This window comes from Engystomops pustulosus, chromosome 2 (genome assembly GCF_040894005.1).
Source record: "Engystomops pustulosus chromosome 2, aEngPut4.maternal, whole genome shotgun sequence".
NCBI classification, from domain to species: Eukaryota; Metazoa; Chordata; class Amphibia; order Anura; family Leptodactylidae; genus Engystomops; species Engystomops pustulosus.
Window position 1 is genome coordinate 254,455,110 of NC_092412.1, and position 21,399 is coordinate 254,476,508.

At 47.0% G+C, this 21,399-nt stretch overlaps 1 protein-coding gene across 1 annotated transcript in view; it reads left to right on the plus strand.

Moving 5' to 3' along the window:
* The first annotated feature begins 8,979 nt into the window (after positions 1–8,979).
* The window catches only part of RCSD1 (RCSD domain containing 1), a 49,140-nt gene continuing 36,720 nt past the window's right edge, over positions 8,980–21,399 (plus strand). The window contains exon 1 of the mRNA XM_072138902.1: positions 8,980–9,305. Within this exon, the coding sequence (XP_071995003.1) occupies positions 9,300–9,305 (6 nt within the window). The 5' untranslated portion in view covers positions 8,980–9,299. The remainder of the gene's footprint in view (positions 9,306–21,399) is intronic.

The window sequence follows — 21,399 nt, forward strand, 5'->3', positions numbered from 1 at the left end:
GGAAAGAAGGTATCTCCATTATTCCATATCTGGACGACCTCCTCATAGTGGCAGACTCGACCCCGACTCTTCTCAACCACAGAGATCGGACAATCCGAACCCTGGAAAATCTGGGCTGGATTATAAATCTCCAAAAGTCTCATCTAGACCCCCAGAGGGAGATAAGATTCTTAGGGGTGACGTTAGATTCCAGGCGCCAAGCTTCTTTTCTCCCACAGGACAAGAGAGAATCCCTTACCTCTTTCATAGACAAATTCCAAAAGAAAAAGTCATGCAGTATCCGATCAGCCATGAGACTACTAGGTCACTTAACAGCTTGCCTAAACTGTGTATCATGGAGCCAGTTCCATGTAAGAACACTACAGGCGTGGACATTAAAAATCTGGGACAAGAACTTGGAACATTTAGACTTCAAGAAGGTCATTCCTCTGGAAGTCAAAAATTCTCTAAACTGGTGGAAACACCAGCATCATCTAGGAAAGGGAATACCATGGAACCCGACTCCAGTCCTGGTCATCCAAACAGATGCCAGTTCCTCAGGATGGGGAGCAGTTCTACCAGACCGTTACCTTCAGGGGTCATGGTCCCCTTGGATGAGAAGACAATCTTCAAATCTAAGGGAACTATCGGCAGTGTGGGAAACACTAAAAAGACTACCCAAGACCCAGGTAAAAAATATCAGGATCCTGTCAGACAACGTGACTACAGTGGCCTATCTTCGCCGTCAAGGGGGCACAAGATCCTCGGACCTGATGGAGGTCACCAAGAAGATTTTTTCCTGGGCAGAGAATCACCTAAACTCCTTAACAGCGGTGTTCCTAAAAGGGTCAGAAAATCAGTCGGCGGATTTCTTGAGCAGAGAAAAGATGGACCCACACGAGTGGTCCCTGAACAGGGAAGTCTTCCTTTCCCTAACCCAGAAATGGGGCTCTCCGTCAATAGATCTGTTCGCTTCAAAAAAGAATACTCAAATAGAGGTATTTTTTTCCATTTCACCCAAGGACAACCCTCTAGGACTGGATGCCTTAAGCCAGTCATGGAAGACAGATCTAGCATATGCTTTCCCTCCATTTCCCCTAATCTCCAGAATCCTACAAAAAATTCAATCAAGTCAGACGATAGTGATCCTAGTAGCACCATTCTGGCCGAAAAAACCATGGTTCCCACTACTTTTAAAATTAGCAATCTCAGGACCCATCTTCCTTCCCTGCAGAAGGGATCTGCTACACCAGGGCCCTCTTCTTTACCCAGACCCGAAGTTTCTGAACCTAGCGGCCTGGCTCCTGAAAGGGAATTGCTCCTAGCTAAAGGAATCTCTCACCAGGTCATACAGACCCTAATAGCAAGCAGAAAACCAATCACCAACAAAATATACTACAAAATCTGGAAAAAGTATATATCTTGGTGCGAGGACCTTCCCCCGATTCCAGGCAAACCAAATATCGCTAAAATTCTTGATTTTTTACAGGATGGGTTTTCTAAAGGGTTAAGACCTAACACCCTTAAGGTCCAAATATCGTCCCTAAGCACCTGTTTTGACTTCCCCTTAGCAGAGCACAAGTGGGTGAAGATGTTCATGAAAGCAGTCATAAGACTGCGACCTACAATCAGATCCGATATTCCTAAGTGGAACTTATCACTAGTCCTAGACTCCCTTACGAAGCCTCCGTTCGAACCACTCTCGGAATGCAGCCTGAAAGACCTATCCCTCAAAACTTCCTTCCTTGTGGCCATAACATCTGCCAGGAGAATTGGAGAACTTCAGGCCCTATCCTCCAAAGAACCCTTCCTGATCATCTCGGAAGACAAAATAGTACTGAAATTAGATACGTCTTTTCTTCCAAAGGTAGTCTCAGACTTCCATAGAAATCAGGAAATCGTCCTACCATCCTTTTGTAACAACCCAAGGAACGAGAAGGAAGCACTCTGGCATACTCTTGATGTCAGAAGAGCTGTCATAATTTATCTAGACAGAACCAAATCTTTCAGAAAGTGCAGAAACTTGTTTATTCAGTTTGGAGGAAAAAATAAGGGAGAGAAATCATCAAGTTCCACCATTGCTAGGTGGATAAAACAGACTATCTCTAAATCCTACCAGCTGCAAGATGTGAGTCTTTCAGAAAGCATAACAGCCCATTCTACCAGAGCTATGGCTACTTCCTGGGCAGAGAAACGGGGAGCATCCATCTCCCAGATCTGCAAAGCAGCTACGTGGTCAAGTACATCGACATTCCCAAAACACTACCGCCTGGATCTACCCTCTAGCCATGACTTGAGCTTTGGACGGAAAGTTCTCCAGGCCGTGGTCCCTCCCTAGTCTATTTATCTGGTAAGTCTCCAGGTGCCGTCATGGGGGACGCTATGGAAAAAGTGAATTAGTCTCACCGGTAATTCTGTTTCCATAAGTCCACCATGACGGCTATATATACCCTGCCCTGTGTTATTAATGATGTCTGGCTAATATCTTCTAGCGCTCTACCAGAACCTCCGGTGGTTATTTGGAAGACACTGGGGAACAGCGGCAGAGGAGGGGCCTTATAACTTTCGCAACATCCTGTCCCTACCAAAGGTCAAGGTGCAACCTCCAGGTGCCGTCATGGTGGACTTATGGAAACAGAATTACCGGTGAGACTAATTCACTTTATTTCATTACAGACCAATATGATTCTACCAACCCATCCGGATTATCGTGGGATTGTGTCGCTCGCATAGTGGGTGGGGATTGTAGGAATCTTATAAAAAGTGGGTGGGGTTTGTAGGAATCTTATAAAAAGTGGGTGGGGATTGTGGGGATCTGCATGAAAGTGGGTGTTCCTATGCATAACATTTCCTGTAAAAAGCACCCGCTCCCCCGCCGGCCGCACCCACCTCTAGCCCCCCTGTCATGGAGGTGGCGGAAAGGGGAAGATAATCGGAATTGCGAGCAATACTCTAGCATTTGCTATTATTTCAGGGCTTCTACAACAATTTAGTGGCGTAGAAGTCCTGATAAATACCCCCCAATATGTTAACCCTATCATGACAAGAGATTTAAATATTCATGTATTGTGCTGCAGAGCAAACGTAACATCGCAACATGCGGGGGATACAGTGCTGTGTATCTAATCCTACTATGTGTGATACTGCCTGCTGAGCTGTGTATCTAATCCTATTATGTGTGATACTGCCTGCTGAGCTGTGTATCTAATGCTATCCTGTGTGATACTGTCTGCTGAGCTGTGTATCTCATTCTATCCTGTGTGATACTGACTGCTGAGCTGTGTATCTCATTCTATCCTGTGTGATACTGACTGCTGAGCTGTGTATCTAATCCTATCCTATGTGATACTGACTGCTGAGCTGTGTATCTAATGCTATCCTGTTTGATATTGTCTACTGAGCTGTGTATCTAATCCTCTCCTGTGTGATACTGTCTGCTGAGCTGCTGTATCTAATCCTATCCTGTGTGATACTGTCGGCTAAACTGTGTATCTAATCCTATCCTGTGTGATGCTACTAAGCTGTGTATCTAATCATACAATGTGTGATACTGGCTGCTGAGCTGTGTATCTAATCCTATCCCGTGTGATACAGTCTGCTGAGCTGTGTATCTAATCCTATCCTGTGTGATACTGTCTGCTGAGCTGTGTATCTAATCCTATCCTGTGTGATACTGGCTGCTGAGCTGTGTATCTAATCCTCTCCTGTGTGATACTCTCTGCTGAGCCGTGTATCTAATCCTATCCTGTGTGATACTGTCTGCTGGGCTGTGTATCTAATCCCATCATGTGTGATACTGCCTGCTGAGCTGTGTATCTAATCCTATCCTGTGTGATACTGTCTGCTGAGCTGTGTATCTAATACTATCCTGTGTGATACTGTCTGCTGAGCCGTGTATCTTATCCTATCCTGTGTGATACTGTCTGCTGAGCTGTGTATCTAATCCTATCCTGTGTGATACTGTCTGCTGAGCTGTGTATCTAATCCTCTCCTGTGTGATACTCTCTGCTGAGCCGTGTATCTAATCCTATCCTGTGTGATACTGTCTGCTGGGCTGTGTATCTAATCCCATCATGTGTGATACTGCCTGCTGAGCTGTGTATCTAATCTTATCCTGTGTGATACTGTCTGCTGAGCTGTGTATCTAATACTATCCTGTGTGATACTGTCTGCTGAGCCGTGTATCTTATCCTATCCTGTGTGATACTGTCTGCTGAGCTGTGTATCTAATCCTATCCTGTGTGATACTGTCTGCTGAGCTGTGTATCTAATCCTCTCCTGTGTGATACTCTCTGCTGAGCCGTGTATCTAATCCTATCCTGTGTGATACTGTCTGCTGGGCTGTGTATCTAATCCCATCATGTGTGATACTGCCTGCTGAGCTGTGTATCTAATCCTATCCTGTGTGATACTGTCTGCTGAGCTGTGTATCTAATACTATCCTGTGTGATACTGTCTGCTGAGCCGTGTATCTTATCCTATCCTGTGTGATACTGTCTGCTGAGCTGTGTATCTAATCCTATCCTGTGTGATACTGTCTGCTGAGCTGTGTATCTAATACTATCCTGTGTGATACTGTCTGCTGAGCCGTGTATCTTATCCTATCCTGTGTGATACTGTCTGCTGAGCTGTGTATCTAATCCTATCCTGTGTGATACTGTCTGCTGAGCTGTGTATCTAATCCTCTCCTGTGTGATACTCTCTGCTGAGCCGTGTATCTAATCCTATCCTGTGTGATACTGTCTGCTGGGCTGTGTATCTAATCCCATCATGTGTGATACTGCCTGCTGAGCTGTGTATCTAATCCTATCCTGTGTGATACTGTCTGCTGAGCTGTGTATCTAATACTATCCTGTGTGATACTGTCTGCTGAGCCGTGTATCTTATCCTATCCTGTGTGATACTGTCTGCTGAGCTGTGTATCTAATCCTATCCTGTGTGATACTGTCTGCTGAGCTGTGTATCTAATCCTCTCCTGTGTGATACTCTCTGCTGAGCCGTGTATCTAATCCTATCCTGTGTGATACTGTCTGCTGGGCTGTGTATCTAATCCCATCATGTGTGATACTGCCTGCTGAGCTGTGTATCTAATCTTATCCTGTGTGATACTGTCTGCTGAGCTGTGTATCTAATACTATCCTGTGTGATACTGTCTGCTGAGCCGTGTATCTTATCCTATCCTGTGTGATACTGTCTCCTGAGCTGTGTATCTAATCCTATCCTGTGTGATACTGACTGCTAAGGATGTAATGTGTGAAACTCTCCAGTGTATCTAAGCCCATGACATAGTGTTTGTGTGTGGTACTATCTGGTGTATCTAAACCTTTCATGTGTGATCCTGGCATACACTGTATGATGGTGTCCAGAGTATCTAATCCTATGGCTGATCTTGCAGTGTGATGCAGCGCCCCCTGTGTCCGGCCCCTGGTGACTTCCTCACATCTGGTCATTTTTGGGTGAGGTTTACAGAACGTTGATCACAATTACACAAAAACAGGATGTTACTAATCCGACAGAACAAGGGAAGGCACTAATGCTGCGATACAGGCGGAGAGTCCAGGGGGAGGAGTCACACAGACAGGGGAACTTGTCCTGAGATGTAATGATAGAATTCACATATTATCCATATTATCACCCCTATCGTCCATACATCACACCTATCATCCGTATTATCACACCTATCGTCCGTATTATCACACCTATCATTCGTATTATCACACCTATCATCCATACATCACACCTATCATTCATACCATTACCCCTATCATCCGTATTATCACCCCTATCCTCCATACCATCACCCCTATCATCCGTATTATCACACCTATCATCCATACATCACACCTATCATTCATACCATCAGCCCTATCATCCGTATTATCACACCTATCATCCAAACGATCACCCCTATCATCCGTATTATCACACATATCATTCAGACCATTACCCCATCATCCGTGATATCACACCTACCATCCATATATCACACCTATCATCCGTGTTCTTACACCTATCATCCATACATCACCCCTATCATTCATACCATCACCCCTATCCTCCATACATCACACCTATCATTCATACGATCAGCCCTATCATCCGTATTATCACACCTATCTTCCATACATCACACATATCATCCGTGTTCTCACACCTATCATCCATACATCACACCTATCATCCCTACATAACACATACCATCTTTATTATCACACCTATCATCCATATCATCTGTATTATCACACATATCATCCTTTCATCACACATATCATCCGTGTTATCACCCTTAGCAACCATACATCACACCTGTCATTCATACCATCACCCCTATCATCCGTGTTATCACCCTTAGCAACCATACATCACACCTGTCATTCATACCATCACCCCTATCATCCGTATTATGACACATATCGGGGGTCATTTACTAAGGGCCCGATTCGCGTTTTCCCGACGTGTTACCCGAATATTTCCGATTTGCGCCGCTTGTACATGAATTGCCCCGGTTTTTTGGCGCACGCGATCGGATTGTGGCGCATCGGGGCCGGCATGCGCGCGACAGAAATCGGGGGGGGCGTGGCCGAACGAAAACCCGACGTATTCGGAAAAACCGCCGCATTTAAAAACCGAAAATGTGTCGCTTGGGGAGCGCTCACCTTCACCTTCTATGGGATGGTGCATTCCGGGGCGTTAAGATTATTTTCGGCGCTGCAGCGCCACCTGGTGGACGGCGGAGGAACTACCATCTTAAATCCCAGCCGGACCCGAATCCTGTGCAGAGAACGCGCCGCTGGATCGCGAATGGGCCGGGTAAGTAAATCTGCCCCGTCATCCGTATATCACACATATAATTCACACCATATATCATCCATACCACTACACGTATCATATGTATTATCACACCTATCATCCGTATTATCACACCTATCATCCGTACCATCACACATGAAGGTTTAGAAAGCAAGTATTAATCAATCATCAGGCTGCCCAGCACCAAGGGAGATCTCCCTCCCCTCCTCTATACGTGTGCAACAAATTATTACTTTATTATTTTAGATTTATTATTTCTTTTAGAATTTCATTTGTGAAAGGAACAAAAAGACCTGCAGATTTGCGCTCGTCACATTTCTCTTGTAAAGTTGAAGTGGTTCCTGTTCCACCCAGATGTGAGGACGTCTGACCACAAGCTTCCAGCTATGTCACCTCCTAAGACTGAGCACAGGCCAGGCCCAAATGGAGAGAAAAAAGACAAAAATAAGTGTTCACCTGCAAATCCACAGAAGAAGAAGAGCAGAGGGTCTGGAAAGGGAATGTAGCAGCAGGACTGTGAAATATTTATTTAAATTTCTGGATTGTAGCTTCCCCAAGGGCATTAAGGGTGTGTCCTCACACTGCTGTGCTCTGTGCTGTGCAGGCAGTGTTATGTATTTTCCTTGAAGAGATGTGTAATCAGACCTTTGTGTCTCATGTTAGTAGCAGCAGGACTGGGAAATATGGATTTATATTCCAGCATTGTAGATCCTCCAAGTGCACTGGGGTTGTGTCCTCACACTGCTGTGCTCTGTGCTCTCTGCAGGCAGTGCTATGTATTGTCCCTGGATAGATATGTTTGTATATTCCAGGACTGTAGTTTCCCCCAAGTGACTAAGGGTATGTCCTCACACTGCTGTGCTCTGTGCTCTCTCCAGCCAGTGTTATGTATTGTCCCTGGAGAGATGTGTAATCACACCTCACACTGCTGTGCTCTGTGCTCTCTCCAGCCAGTGTTATGTATTGTCCCTGGAGAGATGTGTAATTTGACCTTTCTGCATGTTGTTAGTAGCAGCAGGACTGTGATATATGGATGTATATTCTCCATGAGTATTATGGGTGTATGTGTCCTAATTCTGCAGTAATACCCCTAAGCCCTTCCCCTCTGCCCTGAGTAAAAGCTGTCTGGTAAAATAAGGCAGCAGTCACTCTGAGTAGAGGGGAGGGGCAGTAGTGGTGCACCCTCCTTCCCTTATTAAAGGCATATTTACACTTGGCTGAGAGGCGCATAAATGTGTTTGGGGAAGTTTGGATGAATTTTACCCTGTAGTCGCCCTAAACTGTGAGGAGGATTAGTTTTGGAGCCCCATAATGTGATACACATCACCTCATCCCAACCGCTGGGGTCCGGAGGCTGATGGTACTCAGGTAACACCTCCGGGCAGAGATACATGAAGTATTCACCTGGTCGCAGAACTGAGGAAGACATGAAACTCTCTCACGTCTCCAACCTCAGGGAACCCCAACTAAAATATACAGAGCTAATTATAGGCCCTGATAGCAGAGCGGATCTCATCCACCGACAGCAGACGCTTTGTTACATTTGTATCCAGTCTCCAACCTCAGACTGATACATTGTATCGGTGCAAGTAAAATGTAAGAAACCAGCAGGAAGAGAGATTTGTGCTGCTGTGTTTTCTGATCCGTGTTCAGACTGGACGACGGTAGCAGAGGACGCATTTACACGCTGCGTTTGAATTGCGTTTTTTAAGTACTGAAAAATGAATCAAAGAAAAAGCTATAGAAATAGATTTAGTAAAATACATTTCTTTTTTTTATAATATTTGCCATAAAATCCTGCACTGAATTTGGAATAGAATTTTCACTTTATTGCCCAATTTTCCTCTACCCTCATATTTTTTTACATTTTTTTAGGGGCGAGGTCGGTGTGTGGCAGTTGTATGGGGATATATTATACAGGAGCGCGGTGTGGTTAATGTCACGGCGGATGCTGCAGGTTGTGACGCCATCCCATCCGCTGCTCTGCGACCTGTCACTCTCTCCGTTATCTGAGTTATGGCTTCTTTACGTTTCGTACATCCTGTGGAGGGGAGGGGGGGACTAGAAGAAACTAAAACATGGTGCACGTAAAACCAGTAGCGTTGCCCATTAGAAGCAGTGGGTCTGTAGCGGGGTGGATGATGGAGGCGTTGCTATGGGAGATGCTCTGTAGTGGTGTCCCCATGTATGGGCAGGTCAGCTCAGCTCTCGCCCCTCTCTGCTCCGCGTTGCACTCAGTATCTGTTTAGATTTGTGTCTAAATTTAACCACTGATTGCTTCCCCTCCCTCCGTCCTCCCCTCTCTCTCTCCACTTTGCAGGACTTGTCTCTGGGCTGGGTCCCCCCTCGCTCTGGTATCTCACCGCCTTGGGACACAGCAGTGAAGTGACAGGAGGCGAGAACGGAAATTGCAAGAACTCTTACAAGACGCTGAGACTTAGTAACCAGGCAGAAGGGTCTTAGAAGTTTCTCCGCGCAGCAGGGTCCGCGCCCCTCCTGTCATAGAGGAAATGGAGGTAAGAACTTGTAGGTTTGGGTTCCTTTGCTGTCAGTGAGTTTGCGGAACGCGTGGGACCTGGCTGCGAGCACATGCATCAGGTTTACAGGGCAGGAAGATGGGTTACTACTGCGGGGGCGGAGATGTAGCAGAGCTGAACATGTTCTTAATTACTCTGAGACTATGTCACTTACAGGTTACCCCTCAGTCTTATATAAAATCACAGTGACCATATCGTGGAGACTCTGCTATACCAAATTCAGCTCTGCTACATCTGTGTAATGTCCCAGCATGAGAACCCGGTGCAAAAGTGAATTTCACATAGAACAGAATAAGTGATTAGTCCCAGTATTAGTTCACAAAATAAAGTCACACGGGTTATAAGGATACTATAAGTATTAGGCAATGAAACTCTGATTGCTGGACAGGGACACGCTGACACTTGGGGGACAGGGACACTCTGATACTTGGGGGACAGGACAGGGACACGCTGACACTTGGGGGACAGGACAGGGACACGCTGACACTTGGGGGACAGGACAGGGACACGCTGACACTTGGGGGACAGGACAGGGACATGCTGACACTTGGGGGACAGGACAGGGACACGCTGACACTTGGGGGGACAGGACAGGGACACGCTGACACTTGGGGGACAGGACAGGGACATGCTGACACTTGGGGGACAGGACAGGGACACGCTGATACTTGGGGGCACAGGACAGGGACACGCTGACACTTGGGGGCACAGGACAGGGACACGCTGATACTTGGGGGCACAGGACAGGGACACGCTGACACTTGGGGGACAGGGACATGCTGACACTTGGGGTGCAGGACAGGGACACGCTGACACTTGGGGGGGCAGGACAGGGACACGCTGACACTTGGGGGACAGGACAGGGACACGCTGACACTTGGGGGCACAGGACAGGGACACGCTGATACTTGGGGGCACAGGACAGGGACACGCTGACACTTGGGGGCACAGGACAGGGACACGCTGATACTTGGGGGCACAGGACAGGGACACGCTGATACTTGGGGGCACAGGACAGGGACACGCTGACACTTGGGGACAGGACAGTGTACTTATCCTAGGTCTTGCTGTGACTTGTGGTTCTACACAATATAATGCACTGGTGATCACTTACCTCTGTGCTGCACAGTCACATCAGTGTCCGTCCCGTGTGGTTGCACATTGTCTCATGGTCACCCCAGGCTCCAGGACACTTTTGCTTTGATTTATTTTCCTTATATTTACATTGTTGTAACTTCTGACGACCCCTCATCTCCATTATTAATATCTTGGTAGGTTCAAAAACTCCCTATTTGTGTCACTTCATATTCCCACGTATTTACACGGATGTGAGGTCACATGACTGCGTGTGTAGAGCCAGGCAGGTAAATCCCTGACATGTGATCAGCACCTGACCCACTTCCCCAGCGCCGGGCGAGACATGTGACGCCCTCTGACATCTCATGATGAAACCAGAGCGCAGCCACATCTCTATCTTACCCAAAGTTCGCTGATTGTAAAGTTGAATCGTAAAAACTTCTTGCAGGATCCCGTAATCCCGCCCTAAAATTTCCAATCACCAGATGTCCAGCGTCAGATTCGTAATCAGACCTTTGTGTATGTTGTTAGTAGCAGCAGGACTGTGAAATATGGATTTACATTCCAGGATTGTAGTTTCTCCAATCGCACTGGGGGTGTCCTCACACTGCTGTGCTCTGTTCAGCCAGTGTTATGTATTGTTCCTGGAGAAATGCGTAATCATGTCTTCCCTGTGTATGCTGTAAGTAGAAGCAGGACTGTGAAATATGGATTATTATTCCAGGATAGCCCTGACACTCCTGTGCTATTAGCTCTCTGCAATGAACTGTTCTACGGCCCGTCCCCTCTTCCTTCCAAAGTAAAACCTTTGGTAGGCTTCTGGTTAGATACCACAGCAGTCACTCACAGCAGAGGGTAGGGCAGTGTAACAATTTAATGCCTAGAGCAAAGAGCACAGCAGTGTGAGGACTGTCTCTAGTTCACAACAGTTTGCTTTTTCATTCTGAGGGGGTCCTAATGTCTGTAAAAACCTTTCTGAGAGGGTTATAATTGAGAATAGTTTCCGGCCCTCCTTAGAGAGCTGGCTCATTAGGCTCCGCTCAGTAAGAAGAGCCGGCTCTTCTGTCCCCTGAACAGATCCCTATTAAATATATAATAGTGAGACCCAGGCCAGTCAGTCAGTCACCCCACACCACACCACTTTTAACCCAATTTTAAAAGGTTAAAGGGGGCGTGGTAAGCTGTTTAAGGCGGGGTTTAGTGAGCCATCGACTCACTGAGGTGAGTCGGCTTACGTCGTTCACGCGAATGAGCCGGCTCTTTGTGCACCCATCACTGATTGAGGAAACCCATGGGTGTAGATTTTGCATTATTAGGGGGCTGGGACCTCTTGGACAGGGGGGGGGTCTCTTGCTCTGGAGGACCGGATTATAAGGACAATCAGAACTGATGTGAATGGGTTCTGTGTTATGTTTCCTTTCACCTGTAGGGGCGCTGCATACACTTAGTTCCGGGATCCCCCATAGATTACATGTGATCCCTGGGGGTTCTTGGGGGATCACTTTGTGATCTGTTAATTGTTGAGGGATCCTTATGACATTGTATAAGTAAGGGGACAGTCATATAGGAACAGCTGAACCCCTTTGTACTGACCACAGGTGACTAATATCAGGGTCCGGGGGTCTCTGTTGTTAATACTACACCCAGAATAGAGCACAGCAGGACGGATCAGCTCCAGGCTTGGATCCATTCCTGGAATGTCAGCGATGAGTCCAGAGCGGGATCGCTGCCCCTAGGACATGCGCCTGGACCTGTCCATACATGTGAGGCTACACCGCCCCTATACATCTCATTATACTGTATGACGCCCATGGGGTCTCACTACTCCTGGCCTATGGTGGGGGCGCTCTGACTATATGGAGGTTATTATAGGGGCGCTCTGACTATATGGAGGAGGGCACATCACAGCTGCTGCAGAACCTCCATGAGAAGTAGATCCTCTACAACTCACTATCTTTGATGGAAAGTTGGGTGATCCTATCCAGCCTAGAAGTGACCGCTCCCAACTAGTGCCAGCTTCTCTTCAGCCTCAAGAAGCTGATAACAGAGAACAATAGAGTAAAAGCTAAGTCCATTTAAATGGAGTGTATCAGCAGAACCATGTAGACTGCAGCCAGTGTTATGTATTGTCCCTGGAGATCTGTGTAATCAGACCTCACACTGCTGTGCTCTGTGCTCTCTGCAGCCAGTGTTATGTACTGTCCCTGGAGAGATGTGTAATCAGACCTCACACTGCTGTGCTCTGTGCTCTCTGCAGCCAGTGTTATGTATTGCTCCTGGAGAGATGTGTAATCATACCTCACACTGCTGTGCTCTGTGCTCTCTGCACCCAGTGTTATGTATTGTCCCCAGAGAGAAGTGTAATCAGACCTCACACTGCTGTGCTCTGTGCTCTCTGCAGCCAGTGTTATGTATTGTCCCTGGAGAGATGTGTAATCAGACCTCACACTGCTGTGCTCTGTGCTCTCTGCAGCCAGTGTTATGTATTGTCCCTGGAGAGATGTGTAATGAGACCTCACACTGCTGTGCTCTGTGCTCTCTGCAGCCAGTGCTATGTATTGTCCCTGGAGAGATGTGTAATCAGACCTCACACTGCTGTGCTCTGTGCTCTCTGCAGCCAGTGTTATGTACTGTCCCTGGAGAGATGTGTAATTACACCTCACACTGCTGTGCTCTGTGCTCTCTGCAGCCAGTGTTATGTACTGTCCCTGGAGATCTGTGTAATCAGACCTTGGTGTATTTTATTAGTAGCAGCAGGACTGTGAAATTTGGATTTATATTCCAAGATTGTAGTTTTCTCCAAGTGCATTGGGGTGTGCCCTCACACTGCTGTGCTCTTTGCTCTTTGCATTGAGTTACACTACAGCTGCAGTCTTCATGTTGAGGATGCACCTGGTGATGGATTCCCTTTAATTCAGTTACTGTTGAAGCTGCATTTTATGTATTAAAGGGGTTTCACTTGCGCCTGATCCCTGGTGGGTAGGTGGCAGGGGGGTCCTGGCTGCACGGCGGTTCCTCAGTTACACCTCCTGGACAGTGTGAGGTCCGGTAGGTTCTGTCCCATCCTGACATCACGTCTTCCTTCCTCCTGAGATCATCCATGATGTAATCACTGGGAGGAGTCGCTGAGACAACACTCGCACTTTCTTTCCATGGAACGACTGATGTTTTATGTTTTTCCTTGAGTTTCTAGGTTCTTCCCAGTCTGTAACGTGTCTGTTCTGCTGTTACACGACCTCCATAGAGATGTCCAGGCGATGCCTGTGGAAGGGGTCGTCCACTTTGAGGAAATAATTAGTATTGTTTGTGTTTTGAAAAGTTCTATAATTTCCTCACCGTTTTCTAGATCTCTGCTTGCTGTCATTCCATAGAAGGCTTCATTGTTTACTTCCTGGGTATAAACACCAGTGTCTCGCATGTGATGTCACACAGGTGCACACCTATTCCCTGGTCATGTGATGTCACACAGGTGCACACCTATTCCCTGGTCATGTGATGTCACACAGGTGCATAGCTCGTTATATCCCTGGTCATGTGATGTCACACAGGTGCACGGCTCGTTATATCCCTGGTCATGTGATGTCACACAGGTGCACGGCTCGTTATATCCCTGGTCATGTGATGTCACGCAGGAGCACGGCTCGTTATATCCCTGGTCATGTGATGTCACACAGGTGCATAGCTCGTTATATCCCTGGTCATGTGATGTCACACAGGTGCACGGCTCGTTATATCCCTGGTCATGTGATGTCACACAGGTGCACGGCTCGTTATATCCCTGGTCATGTGATGTCACGCAGGAGCACGGCTCGTTATATCCCTGGTCATGTGATGTCACACAGGTGCATAGCTCGTTATATCCCTGGTCATGTGATGTCACACAGGTGCACGGCTCGTTATATCCCTGGTCATGTGAGGTCACACAGGTGCACGGCTCGTTATATCCCTGGTCATGTGATGTCACACAGGTGCATAGCTCGTTATATCCCTGGTCATGTGATGTCACACAGGTCCACGGCTCGTTATATATCCCTGGTCATGTGATGTCACACAGGTGCACGGCTCGTTATATCCCTGGTCATGTGATGTCACACAGGTGCACGGCTCATTATATCCCTGGTCATGTGATGTCACACAGGTGCACGGCTCGTTATATCCCTGGTCATGTGGTGTCACACAGGTGCACGGCTCGTTATATCCCTGGTCATGTGATGTCACACAGGCGCACGGCTCATTATATCCCTGGTCATGTGATGTCACACAGGTGCGCGGCTCGCTATATCCCTGGTCATGTGATGTCACACAGGAGCACGGCTCGTTACATCCCTGGTCATGTGATGTCACGCAGGTGCACGGCTCGTTATATCCCTGGTCATGTGATGTCACACAGGTGCACGGCTCGTTATATCCCTGGTCATGTGCTGTCACACAGGTGCACGGCTCGTTATATCCCTGGTCATGTGATGTCACACAGGTGCACGGCTCGTTATATCCCTGGTCATGTGATGTCACACAGGAGCACGGCTCGTTACATCCCTGGTCATGTGATGTCACGCAGGTGCACGGCTCATTATATCCCTGGTCATGTGATGTCCCACAGGTGCATGGCTCGTTATATCCCTGGTCATGTGAGGTCACACAGGTGCACAGCTCGTTATATCCCTAGTCATGTGATGTCACACAGGTGCGCGGCTCGTTATATTACTGGTCATGTGATGTCACACAGGTGCACGGCTCGTTATATCCCTGGTCATGTGATGTCACACAGGTGCACGGCTCGTTATATCCCTGGTCATGTGATGTCACACAGGTGCACGGCTCGTTATATCCCTGGTCATGTGAGGTCACACAGGTGCACGGCTCGTTATAACCCAACAGTGTCACACCTCCTCCTCCAGGCTTCACAGTGGGGACCAGGCATGTACAGTAAGTTCCTTTACCTTCTCTGCATCACTCAAAGACCCGGAGGTTGGAACCAATGTTTTCACATTTGGACTCATGAGACCAACGCCCAGATTTCTTTGGTGTAATGTCCATTCCTTGTGTCTCTGGTGCTTGGTGCTGTCCTTAGCAGCTGTTTCCTAGCAGTGATGTTACCATGAAGCTCTTCTCTTACCAGTTGTTGTAGAGATGTGTCTGCTGCAAGACCTCTGTGCGGCAGTGACCTGCTCTCTAATCTGAGCTGCTGTTACCTGCGATTTCTGAGGCTGGTGACTCGGATGAACTTATGCTCCGCAGCAGAGGCAACTCTTCTCCTCCGCAGCAGGGGCAACTCTTCTCCTCCGCAGCCCGGGCGACTCTTCTCCTTTTGCAGCCCGGGCGACTCTTCTCCTTACACAGCCCGGGCGACTCTTCTCCTCTGCAGCACAGGCGACTCTTCTCCATACGCAGCACAGGCGACACTTCTCCTCCGCAGCACAGGCGACTCTTCTCCTTACGCAACACAGGCGACTCTTCTCCTTACGCAACACAGGCGACTCTTCTCCTTACGCAGCAGGGGCAACTCTTCTCCTCCGCAGCCCGGGCGACTCTTCTCCTTATGCAGCCTGGGCGACTCTTCTCCTCCGCAGCACGGGCGACTCTTCTCCTCCGCAGCACGGGCGACTCTTCTCCTCCGCAGCACAGGCGACTCTTCTCTTTACGCAGCACAGGCGACTCTTCTCCTTACGCAGCACAGGCGACTCTTCTCCTTACGCAGCACAGGCGACTCTTCTCCTTACGCAGCACAGGCGACTCTTCTCCTTACGCAGCACAGGCGACTCTTCCCCTTACGCAGCACAGGCGACTCTTCTCCTTACGCAGCACAGGCGACTCTTCTCCTCTGCAGCACAGGCGACTCTTCTCCTCTGCAGCACAGGCGACTCTTCTCCTCTGCAGCACAGGCGACTTTTCTCCTTACGCAGCACGGGCGACTCTTCTCCTTACGCAGCACGGGCGACTCTTCTCCTTACGCAGCACGGGCGACTCTTCTCCTTACGCAGCACGGGCGACTCTTCTCCTTACGCAGCACGGGCGACTCTTCTCCTTACGCAGCACAGGCGACTCTTCTCGTTACGCAGCACAGGCGACTCTTCTCCTCCGCAGGACAGGCGACTCTTCTCCTCCGCAGCACGGGCGACTCTTCTCCTTATGAAGCACGGGCGACTCTTCTCCTCCGCAGGACAGGCGACTCTTCTCCTCCGCAGGACAGGCGACTCTTCTCCTTACGCAGCACAGGCGACTCTTCTCCTTACGCAGCACAGGCGACTCTTCTCCTTACGCAGCACAGGCGACTCTTCTTACGCAGCACAGGCGACTCTTCTCCTTACGCAGCACAGGCGACTCTTCTCCTTACGCAGCACAGGCGACTCTTCTCCTTACGCAGCACAGGCGACTCTTCTCCTTACGCAGCACGGGCGACTCTTCTCCTTACGCAGCACAGGCGACTCTTCTCCTCCACAGCACAGGCGACTCTTCTCCTTACGCAGCACGGGCGACTCTTCTCCTTACGCAGCACGGGCGACTCTTCTCCTTACGCAGCACGGGCGACTCTTCTCCTTACGCAGCACGGGCGACTCTTCTCCTTACGCAGCACGGGCGACTCTTCTCCTTACGCAGCACAGGCGACTCTTCTCGTTACGCAGCACAGGCGACTCTTCTCCTCCGCAGGACAGGCGACTCTTCTCCTCCGCAGCACGGGCGACTCTTCTCCTTATGAAGCACGGGCGACTCTTCTCCTCTGCAGGACAGGCGACTCTTCTCCTCCGCAGGACAGGCGACTCTTCTCCTTACGCAGCACAGGCGACTCTTCTCCTTACGCAGCACAGGCGACTCTTCTCCTTACGCAGCACAGGCGACTCTTCTTACGCAGCACAGGCGACTCTTCTCCTTACGCAGCACAGGCGACTCTTCTCCTTACGCAGCACAGGCGACTCTTCTCCTTACGCAGCACAGGCGACTCTTCTCCTTACGCAGCACGGGCGACTCTTCTCCTTACGCAGCACAGGCGACTCTTCTCCTCCACAGCACAGGCGACTCTTCTCCTTACGCAGCACAGGCGACTCTTCTCCTTACGCAGCACGGGCGACTCTTCTCCTCTGCAGCACAGGCGACTCTTCTCCTCTGCAGCACAGGCGACTCTTCTCCTTACGCAGCACAGGCGACTCTTCTCCTCTGCAGCACGGGCGACTCTTCTCCTTACGCAGCACAGGCGACTCTTCTCCTTACGCAGCACAGGCGACTCTTCTCCTCTGCAGCACAGGCGACTCTTCTCCTCTGCAGCACAGGCGACTCTTCTCCTTACGCAGCACAGGCGACTCTTCTCCTTACGCAGCACAGGCGACTCTTCTCCTCTGCAGCACAGGCGACTCTTCTCCTCCGCAGCAGAGGTGACTTATTTAGCTGCTATTTCTAGCCATAATACAAATTCTACCAGTCTATTCAGTAGGATGATCAGCCGTGTATCCACCTGACTCCTGCACAACACAACTGATACCCCAACCCTATTTATAAGGCGAGCAATCCCGCTGACAGGGCACCTGTGATGTGAGAACCTCTCCAGGTGACTACCTCTTGTATCTCCTCAAGAGAAGCCAAGACTGTGCAGAGCAGTGATCACAGCACAAGGACCTGGAATATAAGACAGATTTTCAGGTGTTTTACACTTTTTTGGTAAGTCTATAATTCCACATAAGATAATTCATGAGAAGGTGTGTGCAGACTTTTGGTCTGTGCTGTATATATGTTCCTAAATAATACTTGCATGCTCCATAATAGCGCCATATGGTGAATACATCATAGTGTAATATAGTGACCAAATTAGTGCCATCAGGTCCCCGGATGATGCATTCATATTCCGTCTCATTAAAACCACTGAAGATCCATGTGATATGGGAATAATGTGATACAGTAACCCTTCCTCAGGTGAGATATTAAGCTCCGCCTTGTTGACTGTATATTTATATATAGTGCAGATATCAGATACGACTCCGCCGGATTAGCTGCATTCCACCGTGACACAAAGGCGCATCCATGACTTGGCACCATGTGGCCATATAGCAGCCAGCCCCCAGCTATTAATAGCCCCCGCACCGCAGATGTGACCCCCCCCCCCCTCTTATCTGCTGCACTTTATACAACTTATAAAACATCTCCATAAAACCGGACGTAGTACTAGCATGGGATCCCAGATAATCCCCGGGAGGTGTTTATGGACGATAAATGAGGTCAATTACCCTGAAAGCATCAATGGGGAAGAAGAGGGGGGTTGTGGGAAAATGAGAGAGATAGTGAGTATAACCGTATATGGCGTATACTGCATCCTACTCACTTCCTGCATCACTGGGTAACCCACAGCGTCCATCACTATAACCAGCACCTATATTCTAGCAGTACATTATATATGGCGGAATGTGCCACTAGACTGATATGCAACAGGATTACTGAGAGTATTGTGTAGGGAGTCACATTGTATTCACCCTTTAACCTCTGCACAGGGATCTGGGAATCCTCTACGGAGAATCACCAGGCGCTACCCCTATACATAATCTCCCCCAGAACAGTCAGCAGATGCTAGGGCCAGGCAGTAAAAGTATAGGGGGCAGTATTATAGTAGTTATATTCCTGTACATAGGGGGCAGTATTATAGTAGTTATATTCTTGTACATAGGGGGCAGTATTATAGTAGTTATATTCCTGTACATAGGGGCAGTATTATAGTAGTTATATTCTTGTACATAGGGGCAGTATTATAGTAGTTATATTCTTGTACATATGGGGCAGTATTATAGTAGTTATATTCTTGTACATAGAGGGCAGTATTATAGTAGTTATATTCCTGTACATAGGGGGCAGTATTATAGTAGTTATATTCTTGTACATAGGGGGCAGTATTATAGTAGTTATATTCCTGTACATAGGGGGCAGTATTATAGTAGTTATATTCCTGTACATAGGGGGCAGTATTATAGTAGTTATATTCTTGTACATAGGGGGCAGTATTATAGTAGTTATATTCCTGTACATAGGGGGCAGTATTATAGTAGTTATATTCCTGTACATAGGGGGCAGTATTATAGTAGTTATATTCTTGTACATAGGGGGGAGTATTATAGTAGTTATATTCCTGTACATAGGGGCAGTATTATAGTAGTTATATTCCTGTAGATAGGGGGCAGTATTATAGTAGTTATATTCCTGTACATAGGGGGCAGTATTATAGTAGTTATATTCCTGTACATAGGGGGCAGTATTATAGTAGTTATATTCCTGTACATAGGGGGCAGTATTATAGTAGTTATATTCTTGTACATAGGGAGCAGTATTATAGTAGTTATATTCCTGTACATAGGGCAGTATTATAGTAGTTATATTCCTGTACATAGGGGGGCAGTATTATAGTAGTTATATTCCTGTACATAGGGCAGTATTATAGTAGTTATATTCTTGTACATAGGAGGCAGTATTATAGTAGTTATATTCTTGTACATAGGGGGCAGTAGTATAGTAGTTATATTCTTGTACATAGGGGGCAGTATTATAGTAGATATATTCCTGTACATAGGGGGCAGTATTATAGTAGTTATATTCTTGTACATAGGGGGCAGTATTATAGTAGTTATATTCTTGTACATAGGGGGCAGTATTATAGTAGTTATATTCTTGTACATAGGGGGCAGTATTATAGTAGTTATATTCTTGTACATAGGGGCAGTATTATAGTAGTTATATTCTTGTACATAGGGGACAGTATTATAGTAGTTATATTCTTGTACATAGGGGCAGTATTATAGTAGTTATATTCTTGTACATAGGGGCAGTATTATAGTAGTTATATTCTTGTACATAGGGGACAGTATTATAGTAGTTATATTCTTGTACATAGGGGCAGTATTGTAGTAGTTATATTCCTGTACATAGAGGGCAGTATTATAGTAGTTATATTCTTGTACATAGAGGGCAGTATTATAGTAGTTATATTCCTGTACATAGGGGGCAGTATTATAGTAGTTATATTCTTGTACATAGGGGGCAGTATTATAGTAGTTATATTCCTTTACATATGGGACAGTATTATAGTAGTTATATTCTTGTACATAGGGGGGCAGTATTATAGTAGTTATATTCTTGTACATAGGAGGCAGTATTATAGTAGTTATATTCCTGTACATAGGGCAGTATTATAGTAGTTATATTCCTGTACATAGGGGGGCAGTATTATAGTAGTTATATTCCTGTACATAGGGCAGTATTATAGTAGTTATATTCTTGTACATAGGAGGCAGTATTATAGTAGTTATATTCTTGTACATAGGGGGCAGTAGTATAGTAGTTATATTCTTGTACATAGGGGGCAGTATTATAGTAGATATATTCCTGTACATAGGGGGCAGTATTATAGTAGTTATATTCTTGTACATAGGGGGCAGTATTATAGTAGTTATATTCTTGTACATAGGGGGCAGTATTATAGTAGTTATATTCTTGTACATAGGGGGCAGTATTATAGTAGTTATATTCTTGTACATAGGGGCAGTATTATAGTAGTTATATTCTTGTACATAGGGGACAGTATTATAGTAGTTATATTCTTGTACATAGGGGCAGTATTGTAGTAGTTATATTCCTGTACATAGAGGGCAGTATTATAGTAGTTATATTCTTGTACATAGAGGGCAGTATTATAGTAGTTATATTCCTGTACATAGGGGGCAGTATTATAGTAGTTATATTCTTGTACATAGGGGGCAGTATTATAGTAGTTATATTCCTTTACATATGGGACAGTATTATAGTAGTTATATTCTTGTACATAGGGGGCAGTATTATAGTAGATATATTCCTGTACATAGGGGGCAGTATTATAGTAGTTATATTCTTGTACATAGGGGGCAGTATTATAGTAGTTACATTCTTGTACATAAGGGGCAGTATTATAGTAGTTATATTCCTGTACATAGGGGGCAGTATTATAGTAGTTATATTCTTGTACATAGGGGCAGTATTATAGTAGTTATAT